Source organism: Amblyomma maculatum, chromosome 3, assembly GCF_055883805.1.
Source record: "Amblyomma maculatum isolate TAMU_Amacu chromosome 3, ASM5588380v1, whole genome shotgun sequence".
In the NCBI taxonomy this organism is placed as follows: Eukaryota; Metazoa; Arthropoda; class Arachnida; order Ixodida; family Ixodidae; genus Amblyomma; species Amblyomma maculatum.
The window spans coordinates 132233414-132249406 of NC_139346.1; the positions used below are offsets into that span (position 1 = coordinate 132233414).

The following is a 15993-nucleotide window of genomic DNA, read 5'->3' on the forward strand; positions in this document are numbered from 1 at the left end:
AGCTTCATGCGAAACTAGCGCTTGTCCTGGACGCAGAATGAAAGGCTGCTGCTTGGCGGTGCTCTGCTTGTGAGTCTTTCCGGGCATCTTGTAGTGGTTTGGTTGTGTAGATCAGCAGCTGTAAAAATAAAATGCTGCTTGTTCTCGCGTTGTACTCGACTTGAGTGACAATCTGCCGCCGGCAACCTGGTTACCACGAAAGGCTGAGGTAGGAGGACCACGCATCGCTGTTCGACCTGTACTGTGCGCGGTCAGTGCCGATCGCAGATGCCGATTCTAGCAGTATTGGTTAGGCCTAGTCATTGCTCGGCATTTAAGCCCTAGTAGATGACAGAAATGCTGCTCATGTCCTAAAAACAAGCTCTTTCGATAGCGCACGCCCAAGCGATAGATGTGAACTGCTTTCTCCTGCCTAGCATTGCGACTTGTCATTGTTTGGGGCACTCCGAGCGTACTTTTTTTTTATTGCAGCCTTAGCGCCAATATTTTTTTATTTATTTCATGCAACATTTCTTTCGGAATAATTTGGTTTGTTGCTTTACGTTGATGCGCGGTGGATAATAAAACGCATTAGAGCGAGACCGGTGCCCCAGCAGCGAAAGGCGACCTCAAATTTCGCTTTCATCCTGGCGCTAAGTTACTTTCGCTGCTTCGTTTTCGTAAGCACCCCCCCCCCCCCCTTTTTTTTTTTTTCTTTGCTGTCTTCGATTGGGTTGCGCTCGTGTGACATTGTTTGCGCTGTATGCTTTGCTGCGCGAATTAGCTGTCCATTTCTCTTTGGCATAGCTTGTACCCTTGTTGCATGGTCAGCATTAATGGCTCTTCGAGGATTGCATGCTTTGATGCGAGGGGCTGCTTGTCACCTTGCACGCGAAAAAAAAAAAAAAAAAAATCTAAAGCAACTCTTCCGGCGTGCGCATGCGACGCCTTTGTTTTGAAACCAGCGTCCGGGTGTTGACCAGTCCTCAAGCGTGTGGTTGTTGCATGTAGCGTGGTGGTGTCGCCGTGCACGTGTTCTTGTCAGCTGTGCCTCAGGGGAAACGTGGTCCCATGCAGTGTTGCACGAGGCCGGCCAGCAGTCCGCTCCGCAGCCACCAAGAATACGGCGGACGACGTTATCAGTCCTATGAACGATTAGAGATCAGTTAAAGGCAGGGTTACTTTGCGAGGAATGTGTTGCTTGGCCTGCGACACGGAACCGCGTCTCGAGAAGTGGCGCAACGACGGTTGCATTTCGATCAACTGTGGCGGTTGTGGTTGCAGCTTTTGAATGAATGGTATTGAAATAGGATTTCAACTTACTGCTTTCAGTTGAAAATATTAAATGGCTGAGAAAATTTATGACAATTTCCCCAGTTTTGTTCCCGTTGGCACCAGTGGTCCCATGTGCTTCCAAAGGAACTAATTGCGAATTCCCCCGTGAATCGTTTGGACCTGTTAGTCCAGGTGACATTTCAGCCTGGGCTTTGTGGTAGTAAAATAGCTGATGAGAGCCTGTTTTATCCTCTGTCACCTTAGGACCTGCCATTTATTTAGTGGGTTCACTGTCATGCACAGAGCCCAGCTGGAGTTAATTTTAAATAATCACCTTGCCTCACGCAGCCATTTACTGTCATCTCAGAAGCTATACATGTATAGCTCGACTATTATGGATCCCACTACTACAACTTTATAAGCTATTTTTGTTTTGTGTGTGTTTCATTTACATTTGAGCTTTTCGAGCTCTTTGTGTAGGAACAGTGAAAGGACGAAGTGGCTTGAGTTAAGCTAAGGAAATCTGTTGTGATGTCCCCTCTTATTTCTCTTCCTGTACTTTTTAAGTAGCATGGCTATACCTAATCTAGTGTATTTGCATTGGTATTATATTTCAGTACAGCTAAAACAATGTAGCAGATGCCCCTCAAAGGAGGCTGACCTATGGTGTGAAGGTGTGCAAATGTTCGTTTTGGGCCAGGATCTGAGGCTGATTGTGAATGAAGCACTGAGAACAGCTGCACTAGTTTACTTGGAGGCTTTTGAACCATAAGCCTCGCATGCCCTGACATAAGATGCCTATTTGTATTCTTGTACTTTAATGTTATGTCACTTTTATGCAGTGCACTCAGATTTTTGCCATGGTTCTCCTGCCAGGTTTAATCATTAAAGGGTGCAAATTTTATGAGCAGGTCATGTATGGGCATAATGTGCACGTGCCAACCTTATTATGGTGAGATAAAGAAGTGTCAAGTTTTTGAATACTAGTGCCTGGTGTACTCAGCTTGCAGGGACTGCAAAAGTGCCAGGAGGATGGAGGCTCCCGACCTCTTGTCTGCAGCCCTGGATGAGTCCGGGATTGCAGAGGAGGAAATGGCCAACAACCACTCCCAGGATCCCCTCGTGAACCTGTCACGATTTGTAAATAGCTCATCATGCCTCTGGTCATTGATCTGTCTTGTGCTTGAATGGCTGTGGCATATGCCTACATGGCAAAAGATTACACAGAATTGGCACCTGGTTACGACCACCTCATGTCGGTGGAGAAAAAATGCAATGTTCTCCTGGGCTCAGCCGCATGATGCCAGTCCGCGTTAATGTAACCCATTTGATTGAATTTAATACAGGGCTCTTTCAGTAGGTGTCTTTCAAAAGCTCCTGTGTGGCTTTAGGAAACTGCTAAGGTCGTTGCGCATCCTTGAAAGCCCTTGAATATAGAAGAAATGTTTTCAAGGGCCTTGAGAGTTTGGGAAATTTTGTGGAGTTCTCGAAAATCGTTGAATTCTGAAGTGCTGAAGAGAAAGCTAAAGAACGCTAATACCATATGAATTTGTTTATTTTTACAACAGTTCTTATGTTGAGAACATCACTGGAACGGCACTGGTGCGGCTGAAAGCGTTGCATGAAATTGGATAACAGTTTGCCACTACCTCCGCCCCATGCCGTGCACTACTAGACTGTAACCCTACACTGATAGCATTGCTCGGGTATGAAGCAAAAGAAGATACACATGCACTGCACCTGGTGCACCACAGTTCTGGTAGTCTTGTGCCATAGTTGCAATGCAAGGGGCTCATGTGCACACAGCAAGCACGCGTGCATGCTGTGGCAATTGCACTGCTGCCCTTAAGCTCCACTTACAGCCTTGAGAGGATGCTATGTTACCGTTTTCTTCACTCAATGAATTTAATCTTTGGAAAATATTGTGTGACTTGAGGTCTTGCTGCAATCAAATTTGTGAAAGTCAACAGTATTGGTTGCTGCCAAATATTAAGTCCTAAAATAACTGAAAAATAATCAAATACTCATTTTTTATTAAATATGAACCAAATAACAAGCATATTCGATTCAGACTGAATTTTAATTTTTGAACACGCACTCTTTTCTATCTTCAACCGATTGATCAATTGCAGCAACATTTTACTTGTCTAGGATTCATGGGCTGGTTGTCTTGAGCAATAATTGTAACAAAGTTTTGCTGTTCTTGGTGAACTGGTACTTTGTTGTAGCAAAGTGTTTGACATATGCATCTGGCTGGAGCCTCATAATTAGGCTACTTGCATGAATATGGTATAGGTATAACTAAGCTTCACTACATTGTTGCTTGCTATGTCAGTGGAGCATAAATATTGCAACTTTTATGTGCATACTTGTGGCTGTACCTTTTGTGTGGTTCAGATGCATTACGTTTCTTGGAATTGTGAAAGAAGCCTGCGTGGCATGGTTGTTTTTCATTGCAGCAGATTCCTCCGCACCTGATGAACTACCTGCCACCGCACATGATCCAGCAGATGGCGCAGCATATGGCCCAGCAAATGGCACACCACATGGCTCAGCAGATGCCCTTCCACCATGGGGGCTCCAGCAGCAAGTTCCCACCAGGGGGTGGTGGGCCTATGGATGCCAAGGGGCCTGGAAGCGCCCCCTACTACATGGTGCCCCCCTTTGGGTTCAAGGCCGGCAACGGGGCTACACCTCCATACCCCATGTTCCGACCACCCTTTGACATGAAGTATGCCATGGGACCCACGGGCATGCCCACTCAGGTGTGTGTTGTGTGCATGCCTTGTCATAAAGCAGCTCTGGGTCCGTATTCCGAGTTCGCATTGTTATCGAAAGTGTCGTTATTTTCCTGACCTTTAGTGATCTGATTCGTGGACACACCAGAACCAAAAGTGGTGGCAACCAAACTGACATCGTGTTCCAGCTTTTCCACCAATCAAAACTTGAGGTCAGGGAGACAGCACAACTTTCGATAATGACACAAATACGGAATACAGGCCCTGGTCAGTCTTTGCTCAGTAATGATTGCTTTTTTTTTTTCTCCTGTTTCATACTTTACCGGGGAGACCTGTTGACGTCTTTTGAGGTGCCCCTGATTTCTAGCCTGCTTCTATCCACTATATGTGCATAGGCTCTGTGCGGCATTAGAGGGAAGCGGGCATGGCTGCCTTTGTCGTCTGGCGTGTGCTAAGACGACTTGCATTGGGGGTATATATCGGTGTCTGGTTCATTGCACTAGCTGTAAGTGGTACAGCCTGGGTGTGTCATTTTATAAACTGTAGCTAGCGGGTGCCATCTTGGGAGCTGTCCTTCCCTGCAAGCCAGAAGTTCACTGGGATGCACTGGGCAGTATCACTTCATGGCAATAGGATAGGAGTAAATAGGTGTGTGCTTTGCAGGCCCAACACACAGGAGAGGATGCGGAGGAAGAAGAGGAGCTAGGACTAGCTGAAACATATGCAGAGTACACACCATCAAAACGTAAGTCACTTCATCTTTATTGTTTCGCTTGTTTTCTTTTTACTCATGAACAAGAATGCTTCTGCCTGTAGCGTGGGCATTGCTGCAGCAACAGCTGGGACCTTGTCAGTTGCTTCCACTTCTCATTTTTTGTTTGCCTTGGCTGCAGTCAAGATTGGCGAGCGGCACCCTGACCCTGTGGTGGAGACCAGCTCTCTGTCAAGTGTGCAGCCACCAAATGTCTGGTACAACCTGTCTATTCCGGAGGAGGTCATCGACCGTGGCCTCCTCTCTGCTCTACAGCTGGAGGCCATCGTCTATGCCAGCCAGCAGCACGAAGTGCTGCTTGCCGATGGCAGCCGGGCCGGGTTCCTCATTGGTGCGTACCTGTGCACCTATTTCAAGCTGATTGTATGTGAACAGCAAAAATGACTGCACTATGGTCAAAGGCCACATGGTTTCATTCAGCAGCTTTGTATGGCCCTTGTGTCCTAAAGTACCATAGGCACCAAATTTTGGTTGCATTTTTCTTGTTAGTGAATAGCAAGACATTACGACAGATGTATCACTTGTGGTACATCTAAAGGTTCTAAATTCTACCTAAAGGTTCTAAATTAGTCATTATGAATTTAGTTTTCTCGTCATTTTTTGTTTTGGTTTCAACAGCCTAGTGATGGCTATGACGTCAAATGGACGTCTAGGTCATGAGAGGGATGAAATAACTCCGATATATGATATGGACATACAGCAGTATAATCACTGCTTCTTCACTTTGATTCCTGTTGTCGATGCAGGCTGGCTTTTGATGATGTAGTCACTACATCATTGTGTATGTAATACACTACATTGTAGTGTATTAAAACTGTGAAGGAGTGAGCATATCACAGTTTTTGCGTTACACACAACCTAGCCAAGTTTTTCAGACCGAAACCAAAACAGCTCAGAAAGGGGAAGGCTCAACCTGTAGAGTAAATTTAAATACCTTCATTGCCATTTTATCATTCCACTGATAGGAGCAGTAACTTACTTCTCAGTGGACACCTATACTTGTCTTAGGTGCATGTGTAGTTAGTTCGATTCTCTATAGCAAATTAGCCTCCTGAATTGCTGCAAGCAGGTTTGAAAATGCAGAAAAAAACCCACCCCATTTCTCTAGCAAGTATGACCTGAGTTGCCGCTCTTTCAGTGACTAAATTGCGCTGCTTTTACATGCATTTTGGCTTGGTTTGTGGGTGTAATGTCCCAAAGCAATTCTGGCTATGAGAGACACTTTTGCATGCAATTCTTAAGATTTGTATTTAGGATGCGGGCTATATCGAACTGTTCTACGCGACAGCATTAGGAGGACCTTGTGTCTACAAAAACACGGCTTAGGTGTTGTCGTACTGGTAAGGTGAAAAGCAGCAGGAAGAAATAGAAAAAAGTTCTTGCAGACTCATGGAATTGAACTTTGTTGCATGCATGTGAGTTTGTATCAAGATTGTGTTCAGGGTTTTGTCATACCATTTCACTTAGCATTCTGCACCCCATTTGCTACTCTGTTTGGAGGCTAGTTCGCAATAATTAGGGACTCAAACCGATGACACGTGTACCTCTAGTTGAATGCCGTTCACTGTCGGTGTACATGTCCAACGAGAAGTGAGACGGATACCATGCTTTCTTTTCTCCAAAAACCAACTTGAGCAAAGAAATTTATTGAAAATGTTGTGGACGGCAAAACTGGACAGTCACCTTAACTTTTCCACTCTGTAACATGTTTTTACTATGTAAGTACCCTGAAATTGCTCAATTTGTCTCACTTCATTCACACTCTGTGGTAGATAAGGTTTGGAAGTTTGCAGGGTATACCATATTTACTCACATAATGATTGCACTTTAAAAAAAAAAAAAAAAACGACGCAAATTTTGGGGTGCGATTATTAAGTGGGGTAAATTTTCCACAACAAATTTTTAAGCACTGAAAACGCAAAAAGTTGCAGGTCAGATGTCTTAGAACAGATATCTCGATTACAACCAAAAATAATAAACACGCACATTAAGTATCACATGAACTGCACAATGCCCATTTATTTTTTCTTGTCAGTACTCTAAACCGAATCTGAATCCTTGCCATCCTCGCTTTCATTGCTGCACAACTCGTCATCGGAAACGGCAGTGTCGTGCTGGGAGCATCTTCACAATCCCACAGAAAGTCATCTTCCGTTCCATCCAAAGCGTGCGATGTGGCTGTCTTCTTGGCACGACGACGTCCGCTGCCTCAGGGAAAGTTCATTCCGTCGCATAAAGCGAATCGTCCAACTGGAGCTAGCGCGGAAATCCTTTGCGGCAATTCCCAGCTTCCTGGCAGTTGTGCGCGCCTGCGTCTGTATCATTTCTAATGACACTGCATAACCATCCTAGCGCAGGTCCCTCGCATATTCTAGGACCACCTCCTCAACACGAGGCAACTCGCCCGTTTTGGGTCCGCAGAAAGCCCGCCGTGTCTTGTTCGCAGCCATCAGCTTCTCACGCTGCTTCTTCAAATAATAGCATATCCGGATTTCGTCGACGCTGAAATGCCTGCCACCAGCGCGGTTGTCATGCTCCAGTGTATAGTCAACAGCCTTAAGCTTGAACGCGGCAGTGTAACTGGTATACTGCCCCATGGTGAAATGGAGTAAACTCGCACAAAACCACAAAGCACGCTGCGAAACTGTCGAATTGCAAAATGGCAAACGCTGCAAAGCGCGTTTTAATCAAGGAATCATGGGAACTCATTGGAATGCATTCGCTGCGGGATGACTGCAGATCAACCAACAGGCGGCTGCCGCTACACCAGTCTGGGACATAAAAACAAAAATGGCGGCGGAAGAAAGTTCGGGGTGCGATCATTACGCAGAACTTAAAAAATGGAATTTTGACCTCAAAATTTAGGGGTGCGACCATTATGCCAATAAATACTGTATAAAGGGTGAGCACAATTAGGTTGGAGATGATAGTGATTGTTTTCAAGCTCTTGTCATCACCAACATGAATAATACAATCTGCCGGGTAGTTAAACTAGCGCTCTGCCCTATCTCCTTTTTTCTTGATTGTGTGTGCGCTGCTGATACAATTAAATTGCCAACATGTTGGTTTAATGTGAGCAGCTGCAGAAATGGGTTGGCCCGTCATTCTTCATCTGATCTCGTTTTCCTCTCAGGTGATGGCGCCGGTGTGGGAAAAGGCCGAACCATCGCAGGGATCATCTACGAGAACTACCTCCTGGGCCGCAAAAGGGCCATATGGTGAGCAATCTTTTGTTTCTTCTTTAATACCACTCCACACGAGCAGCATAGTCTCAAAGGATGGGGCGCACAATCGGAAATGTGATGAATGGTGAAGTGAGCCACATTCCATCGAACGAAGCAGCTATATTTCCCGTGTGTTTAAAGTTTAGGTTCCGGTAGGCAAGTTTCATCGCATCAGCACACTCATTCATCACATAAGCGGCAGTGTTCAGAGCAGCAAGGTTTAACTTGCCTTTCAAGTAGTCTTGGTACGTTCTGCAATGCATACCCCTGCTGCGAAAAATTGAGTGCGGAGAACATGTCGTTCAACGCGATCTGCCCATTCCCCGTGATTGCAGCAACATGTGCGACGAGAATGTTTGCTTCGAAGGGCTTGCAGGTTGCGTTCATACCTACCCTAGGCAACCTCCAAGTGATTTTCACCTGCCCACAGACTTCACAATTGAGTGGGCGCTTCACAGCAAGCCCAAATTCAGCTCACCTTTTGCAATGTTCATGGAACTGCCGCACACTTTGCATTTCACGCCCTCGAGCAGCTTGTTCCCTGAGTTTAGGGCTAGCACAGTCAACGGCGTTCCCGACGAGGGCGCATCTTTGATCGTTGATCCCAAAAGAGACCGCTTTCGCCGAGTGCCTGACACTGACAAAGTTTACACCGTGCCTTCGTCGTGCGATGCTCTAGTTCTGTTTTATCCGCGCCTGACAGAAGTGGTGTGTCTGCACAGACGGCTCTCCCGGCTCCGTCATTTGTTGCAGCATATTGCGGCGACGCCGCAGCAGGCGTTGTAGTGTCGGCGGTCTCCGATGATAGGGCATCTGGCGGCATTTCACGTGACTGCAGCCGTGGTGGGTGCGGTTGGCGTCGTTTTGCCAGACGCATGAACGGTTTCCCATCAAAAACAGATGGCTGAGTGCTTCACGCTTTAAACTAGACAAAAATTGTGGCGCTCCACAGCGTAGTTTTTGTATAAAACACTTTTGACCATTTTTCGTGTCATTTTCGCGAGGAAAACTCACATTGATGACTTTAAAGAGCAATAAGTACCGTGTTTACTCGCATAATGCTCGCACTTTTTTTTTGCAGAAAATTGATGCTAAGTTGAAGGTGTGATAATTATGCGGGGAAAATGTCAAGCAAATGTTTTCCAGCACTAAAAGCAAATTTAAATAGGTGTGAAGTGGGACTCTTAGGCCAGCTATTGTAAATATAGCCAAAACATTACTTTTAAGCAGAACTTACCCTTGTTTCAAAAGTACAGGGTCGCCAAAAGCACTTTATTTGCCGCACGCAGCCTCATCACTCCCCACGAAAACGACGGCTTTCATTGGTCAAAATTTGGGTGTATACGAATAGTGGCGGCGCCCGCGGCCACTAAAGAAAACTGCGCCTAAATTGCAAACTTTCAGATTGTTGATAAATGCTCAACCACCATGGAAAACCAAATTAGTTGAAGACATTGAGTATCTTAAATATAACAGCCATATAGTTTTATAATTAAGAGGGGAAAATGTGATTTCTAAAATGCAGTGACGGCAATTGCAAAAGCTTTTATTGAACGCTTCCAGATGGCGCTACAATTGGAGTTTCGCAACTGGTGTGATCCAAAAGCTCTGATGATGATGATCACCTACCTGGGTACGCTATCGCCACCAGGTAGCGTGTGCACACGAGGCCAGCTAGGTTCAGTAGCGCTCCAAAGATGGCGCTTGTTACTACTAGCAGACTACTCTCGCGGTGGTATTATTGGTGGTGCGATGATTATGCGAGGGAAAAAAATTCGAATTTTTGACGCCCAATGTTGAGAGTGCGAGCATTATGCGAGTAAATACAGTACTTAACAGAAAGTTATAATATTTTGTGTATTGGTTTCTCAGAACATCTATATTTGGGAAAAAACTTTTGAAAATCAATTGTTGGTTATTTTTCGGTCGCAAACCCCCCGTGTCTCCCTTTAATATGGAACAACAGATTGCATTGGCAAGTAATCTTTTGTTTCTTTAACACCACTCCATACGGGCAGCACTAGTCGCAAAGAATTGGGTAGCTAGTACAATCCATTTAGTTGTGACAATGCAATGTTCTTCATCGTTTCCTTATGCTAGTAAGGGCTGAAGTGCAGCTCATGTTTTCTTAATACGAAACAACTGGTTGCATAGGCCAGCTTAGCGGTGATAAATCCTGTGTGAAGCCAGAGGGCCGTGTCCTTCTCTCATGAGGTTGACAAAGCCATGATGTGAGGGAGCGTGGCCCTTTGCAGCCCATTGTAACGTTAGTGTGCAGGGTGGCAGTTTGTTTCACATCTGCTGTAATAAAGTACACCACCCTTGAGTTTCATTTGCTTCTTTCTTTTTGTTGCAAGTTAGCTGCCGTGTCTATGGTTTAAGCTGCGCAGTTTTAAGCTGGCTCCCTCAGCTCCTGATTAGAAGACAGAGTAGCAGCAAGAGCATACAGAACACTTGATGAACATTCGTAGTAAGTAGTTTTTAAAGAAGCATTCACTTTGGGGTTTTGTTCATGGACAGACGTTTTGCCTGTATTCGCACTCTAAAAGTTTTTCTCCCCCCACACTGATTTTTTGTTTTACCTTTATAGGGTGAGCGTGTCAAATGATTTGAAGTATGATTCTGAACGAGACCTGCGGGACATTGGTGCTGGAAAAATTGAGGTTCATTCTTTAAACAAGGTATGTCAACTTAAGTATGTCTCTTTGAAATGCTTAATGTTCAGTATAAATGTAAGGTTGGATACAGGGTCTGGTTAACGAACACCCTTTTGGCCATGTGTGGCACCTTGTTTGATGTTGGATCATATAGAAGTATTGCCCTAAGTGAGCTTTCTAGAGCGGGGCACTGCTTTGAGAGGCCGTAGTCACAAGACTCCTGCCTCGCTGTTGCGTCCGATGCTGCAGCAGTGTGTGCGTGCTGTTTCAGTTCAAATACGCGAAGATCTCCTCCAAGGTGAATGGCAGCGTGAAGAAGGGCGTCATATTTTCCACGTACTCGTCTCTGATTGGTGAAAGCCAGAGCGGTGGCAAGTACAAGACACGACTCAAGCAGCTCCTGCATTGGTGCGGCGATGATTTTGATGGTGTCGTATCCTTTTGCGTGTGTTTTTCTCCCAATAGGCTTTGGTGTGAATGTCGCTTCCTCCATTGTGTGCACATCGGCAATGGGTGTAGCGATTGATTGTTAGCCTCCGTGTTACAGCTTTTCATACTATCGATCTCGGACATATCTAATTATTTCTTATATCAAGCTCTCAGAATATAAATCATGTGCGAAATGGTGCTCCCACCATCCTTTTTTGCACTTGGAGCCAGGTCGGCTGCATAGCCTTGGGTTCCGGCTGGCGCCTAGCACTAAAACCATGGGACAGGGTGAACATCGAGTATGCCTGAAAGTAGTCTTTGATCTTGTGTGCTTGTTAACATGAAAGTGTTAAAGGCCGCGTTCTCCAGAGAAACCGGCATCGGGGTTGCAAGCGATAAACCACGGGCATTGCGCTGCCAGGCGGTAGCTGGTAGCTGACATGTCCAAGCACTGATCCGCTGATGCTTTGTGGGATGTGTGCGGACAAAGTGCTGCCACAAAATTAGGAGGAGCTACCAACTGGGGTTGCTCAGGACTGTATGTTAATAGTAATGCGTGCGCTATTAGAGGCACAAGTGAAGATATTGGTAACTAAGCTAACAGAAAGTAATTTCAGGAACGAGGGAGCTGCTGACGGGAGCCATTAATGCTATTACCTCATATCTTAAGATGTGGAGCTTGTTTCCTCCATATTTTCTCTTTTTTTTTTTTTTTTTTTTTTTTTTTTTTTTTTTTTTTTCATAGCAGTTCAGTTGTACCGGGAAGCTGGCTTTTGATGCATCAAACCAGTTTCTTATGGTGAAGCCAGTCTTGCTGACCGAAGGCTTGCAACGATTCACGCGGCTTGCTTTGCTTCTGAAGGTGACTCTGAATTCAACTGTACCCTAATGCTAATTGCACTTGTAGGGTACCAGTAACAGAATTGGGCCCCCTTAAGGTCGGCAATGCCATTCCCAAAGCACTGTCCGGTGCAACTTTGATGCAAGTAGTGTGAGTGCCAATGTTCCAACTTTCTCGGACCTGCCCCTGCCAGATTTCGGTATGTGCGCTTGACCTTGTGGAGCGGCATGCCGAGGTGCTCCCACTGTGTCCCCCTTTTTGACGCCTGGCACAAGATGGCACTATTATGTTGCGCAGAGTCGCTGCTTGACAACATGTGGGTGCCGGCATTCCGGTGAGCACCATGTCACTGCAGGAAGTGTGCCGCTAGCTTCAACTCGCCATATTCACGCTTCTGTTTTACGGAGAAGCTCGCCTGCTGGCATGTTTTGTGTATGGAATCATTCATATCTGGAACTATATTTTGCTGCTCCCTTTGAGTTCAATGTATCTGGGATTGGCTGTACACCGAACAGTGTGCATGTGTCATTTTTCAGGTGTTGGCTGGGGTCAAATGGTAAAAAGCTGATTTTACTGTGGAATAGCATTTTGGAAAAAAGTTTATTATGTGTACAGGAAAATTTTTACTTTTTTCTTGGGCACTTTATTGATTGCCGGGTGACATCAGCTGGACCGAAATTAGGGCCACCTTGCACGTGCAAACATGTAGCTGCTGGAAACTGTGGCGTGTGCATGACAAGAGGTTGATGGCGATGCTTGTAGAGCCTCCTTTGAAACGCCACTTAGTTCCCATTTGTATCCATTGCGCATTGTGAGAACTTCTCCGCTCACTGAACCACTTTGCAGGAGCAGCGCTAGTATTGGCATGTTGCAGGATGTACACCATGTTCCTTGACTGCAGCTTTTGTTCAGATTGTATTTGACGAGTGCCACAAAGCCAAGAACCTTTGCCCCGTGGGTTCATCCAAGCCAACAAAGACAGGCCTCACTGTCCTTGAGCTGCAGAACAAGCTTCCAAAGGCACGAGTGGTCTATGCTAGTGCCACAGGTTGGTTCTTGCTTTTACTTGTGCAAGATTATTAATATTTTTTTTGTGTGTGTGTGAGAAGAGTGTGTGTGTGAGAGAGAAGGCTCACATCGCCGATAATAGAGCCTTGAAATGATCACGATGGGTCCCTGTTGACATGATTGGCTTAATGGGGACAAATAGAAGTTGGTCAGTACAGTACAGTATAACTCTGCAGTGGTCAACTCAGATACATCTAAATACAGTAAAAAATCTCATTGGTGCGTTTTTCTTTTTTTTTAATGCAGGAATAGAGCATATTATCCAGGAAAATGTATGATCCGAACTGTCTGATTTTGAAAAATTTAACTGCTGAATGAGGTATAAAGGCATTTAGAAACTTTCACTCCAGTGTGCACAGCTCCTTTTTTAGCTCTCGCAGAAGAGATTTAATAACAAATCCGGTTCGTAGAAGGTAATGACGAGCCGGGATCACGTCTTTGGTCACTTCTGGAAGCTTTGCCAACATTGGCAAAGCCATCACGTGTTCAGTTTCACCTTCTATAGGTTACTACTTTTCTGTGTGTTCACATCTTTGGTAGAGAAATAGTGGTAGTAAGCAGCTTTTGTTTGTGGTCATGTAATGCCTGCAGAATGATGATATTGCAGCACGCACACATCCTAGGACATCTTGGAGTCGCACAGGCTTAACAGCTGTGTCGTAAGGGCAACATACTTAGGATGCTCGACAGTGGGTGCAGAAAGAGGACATTGCCACAGACTTCAGTGTTGCACCTAGTCCACTGTCAGCAATCGTGAATGCAAGGTAGAAGATTGAAGACGTCGACACAAAAGCACTGTGAAGAAAGAGGGTGTGTGCTAAGCCGTGTCACGTCAACTGCCACTTCCAAATTGTTATGTTTGAGGGCCTTGTCACTGTTCATGACTCTTTTGCTGCTGACCGACCAAGAAATTATCAATCACTGCTGTACACAATTTGACTATTGACAGACCAAAATACTATTGGCTAGTTTTTGCAGGTGATAAAAGTAGTGATGACAGCGCTACAGTTTTCTTTATTTGTAAATAAATTTGTCCTCCCAAATATTGTCAATTACCTCAAAATGAAGATAGCATTGTCTTTAAATAAATCTTTAGTAGTGTGTGGGGCCAGCACCTCCATTTCTCTGCTCATTTTTGTTCTCCAGCACCAAACGAAAGGCTACATTTAATTCAGTTTTTGAATTCCTTGAATTAAACAACTGCATGTTTTTGCACGTTAGAGTGCCCCTTTCTTGGGTTTACCAGGAGGTTTCTTGCAGGAATATGTGTGTATAATTTAAGATTAATACAGTGAAACCTCATTATTACGAACAGTTAAAAAATTGGAAAATAGTTCGCTATATCCATAATTCGTAGCATAAAATTTCGTAAAAGATACATGCAAGAGCAGCAAAATGCAATCAGAGAAGGCACAGCAACTCTTAGGGTGCTTGCTTGGGTCATGTCAATTTATTTGCACGCAAAGAACTGCGTTATCATGGCCTGCTTTTTTTGTGTTGATCGCGTTCCGTATCACGCTCTGTTCTACAGTTTGCAAAACTCAACAAGGGCGAACCCATTGCCCTCAATAGCACTACACTGGCGGCGCAGTAAATCTAATGCAGCAAGTGCTTCTTGTGAAGTTGGAATGTTCACATTGTCTTCAGGGTCAGCCTGAGCTTCGTCTGCGGGATGTTCAGAATTTCAGTGATTTCAGCGTCCATCAGTGCAGTTGTGGTTGCTGTGATGTTGTCGCCGCCTATAAAGTCTTCTACAGTCATTTTTGTGGGCATGTCACCAACAAGACGCGAAAAATCGTTCCAGGCCTCACTCATCCAGCTCGCGGTCTAATTCTGCTTCGTCGGGACGTTCCCATCGTCACTTGATGCATGGGCCTCTGCTGGAACAAAACCTGCGTACCAAAAGCAGTTGGCAATCGTTTCGCCTTTCACGCGGTCCCATGCCGCTTTAATGCTCCCAGCAGGTCGATCTTCAACTCCGACTTCATACGAAGCTTCACGAGAACAGTCTCAGTCTCCTCTTGTAAACTCTCTTGAAGGCCCTGATTTTATCTCAAGCTTGGTCTTTAACGTCAGTGCTGCTCTTTTTTTCACGTTCACTGCCATCACAGCACTACGCACACCTGCGCACCACTCGACACGACCACTGACACAGCCTCCACCGAACGCACGCTACGACGGCCACGCCGCGACACCGCTGCTAACGCTAAAACTCAAAAGACGCAAAAAGGCAAAAGCAACATTCAATCGTGCCGCTGTCAGCGCCTGCGAGGTAGTCCTGAACGTTTGCTGCGCCGCACAACATACTTGTGGTGCAACGAAGCCTACCCCCTGCTATTAAAATGAGGTAGTGCTTGACGTCACGAAGTTCGTTGTATCCGTTTTATGCCGAACCGCACTCGCTATGGGAAGTTAAAAATACATGTTTGACAAAAATATTTCGCAACAGTTCAATATATTCAATAATGCGTTATATGCGTGGTCATTATATCGAGGTTTGACTGTATTTAATATGATCAGATTTTTGCTCATAATTTGACTTCGTTATAATGAGGTTGAACTGGAGCAGCGTGTGCCTGATTTCGAATTGCATGCATATTGTGTGTTGTTTTTTGTGTTGGATTAAAGCCTGCATGCACAAACTGTTCGAGTTATTCTACTCGAGGTGCTGAAATATTTGGCACCAAGATCACCTTCAGCAAGCTATGCCTTGTTTTTCCTTAAAAGGAATGTATTCTTCATTTGGTGTTCACTCACAGGCAAAAAGCTGCTGAATTATGCTACAAGAAAGAAAAAAATGGATCGTTTCTTGCCAATTAGCTGAGCTAACAAGACATTTTGTTCAGGACAAACCTGTGCTTGCATAACCTATTGACAGGGGTGGAAGTGCTGCACCAATTGCGTCATTCTCTGTCAATCTGACTTGTTGTACCAAGCTGCACCAAAGCGGTAATTTACGTGATAATTGACCATCGCAAGTATACATTTAGCCAGTTATTATCATTAGTTG

The 15993-nt window shown here is 45.1% G+C and overlaps 1 protein-coding gene across 3 annotated transcripts in view; it reads left to right on the forward strand.

Annotated features, from left to right (window-relative positions):
* The first annotated feature begins 49 nt into the window (after positions 1–49).
* The window catches only part of LOC146196058 (protein strawberry notch homolog 1-like), a 54908-nt gene continuing 38964 nt past the window's right edge, over positions 50–15993 (forward strand). Inside the window, exons 1-9 of one of the 3 annotated variants that reach the window (XM_084598067.1) lie at positions 50–69; positions 2258–2394; positions 3714–4019; positions 4656–4737; positions 4886–5095; positions 7898–7982; positions 10579–10669; positions 10917–11078; positions 12828–12963. In XM_084598067.1, the coding sequence (XP_084454193.1) occupies positions 2287–2394; positions 3714–4019; positions 4656–4737; positions 4886–5095; positions 7898–7982; positions 10579–10669; positions 10917–11078; positions 12828–12963 (1180 nt within the window). In that variant the 5' untranslated portion in view covers positions 50–69; positions 2258–2286. Of the gene's footprint in view, positions 209–2257; positions 2395–3713; positions 4020–4655; positions 4738–4885; positions 5096–7897; positions 7983–10578; positions 10670–10916; positions 11079–12827; positions 12964–15993 lie in introns of all 3 variants that reach the window. The other 2 variants (XM_084598066.1, XM_084598068.1) reach the window with 2 other exon arrangements.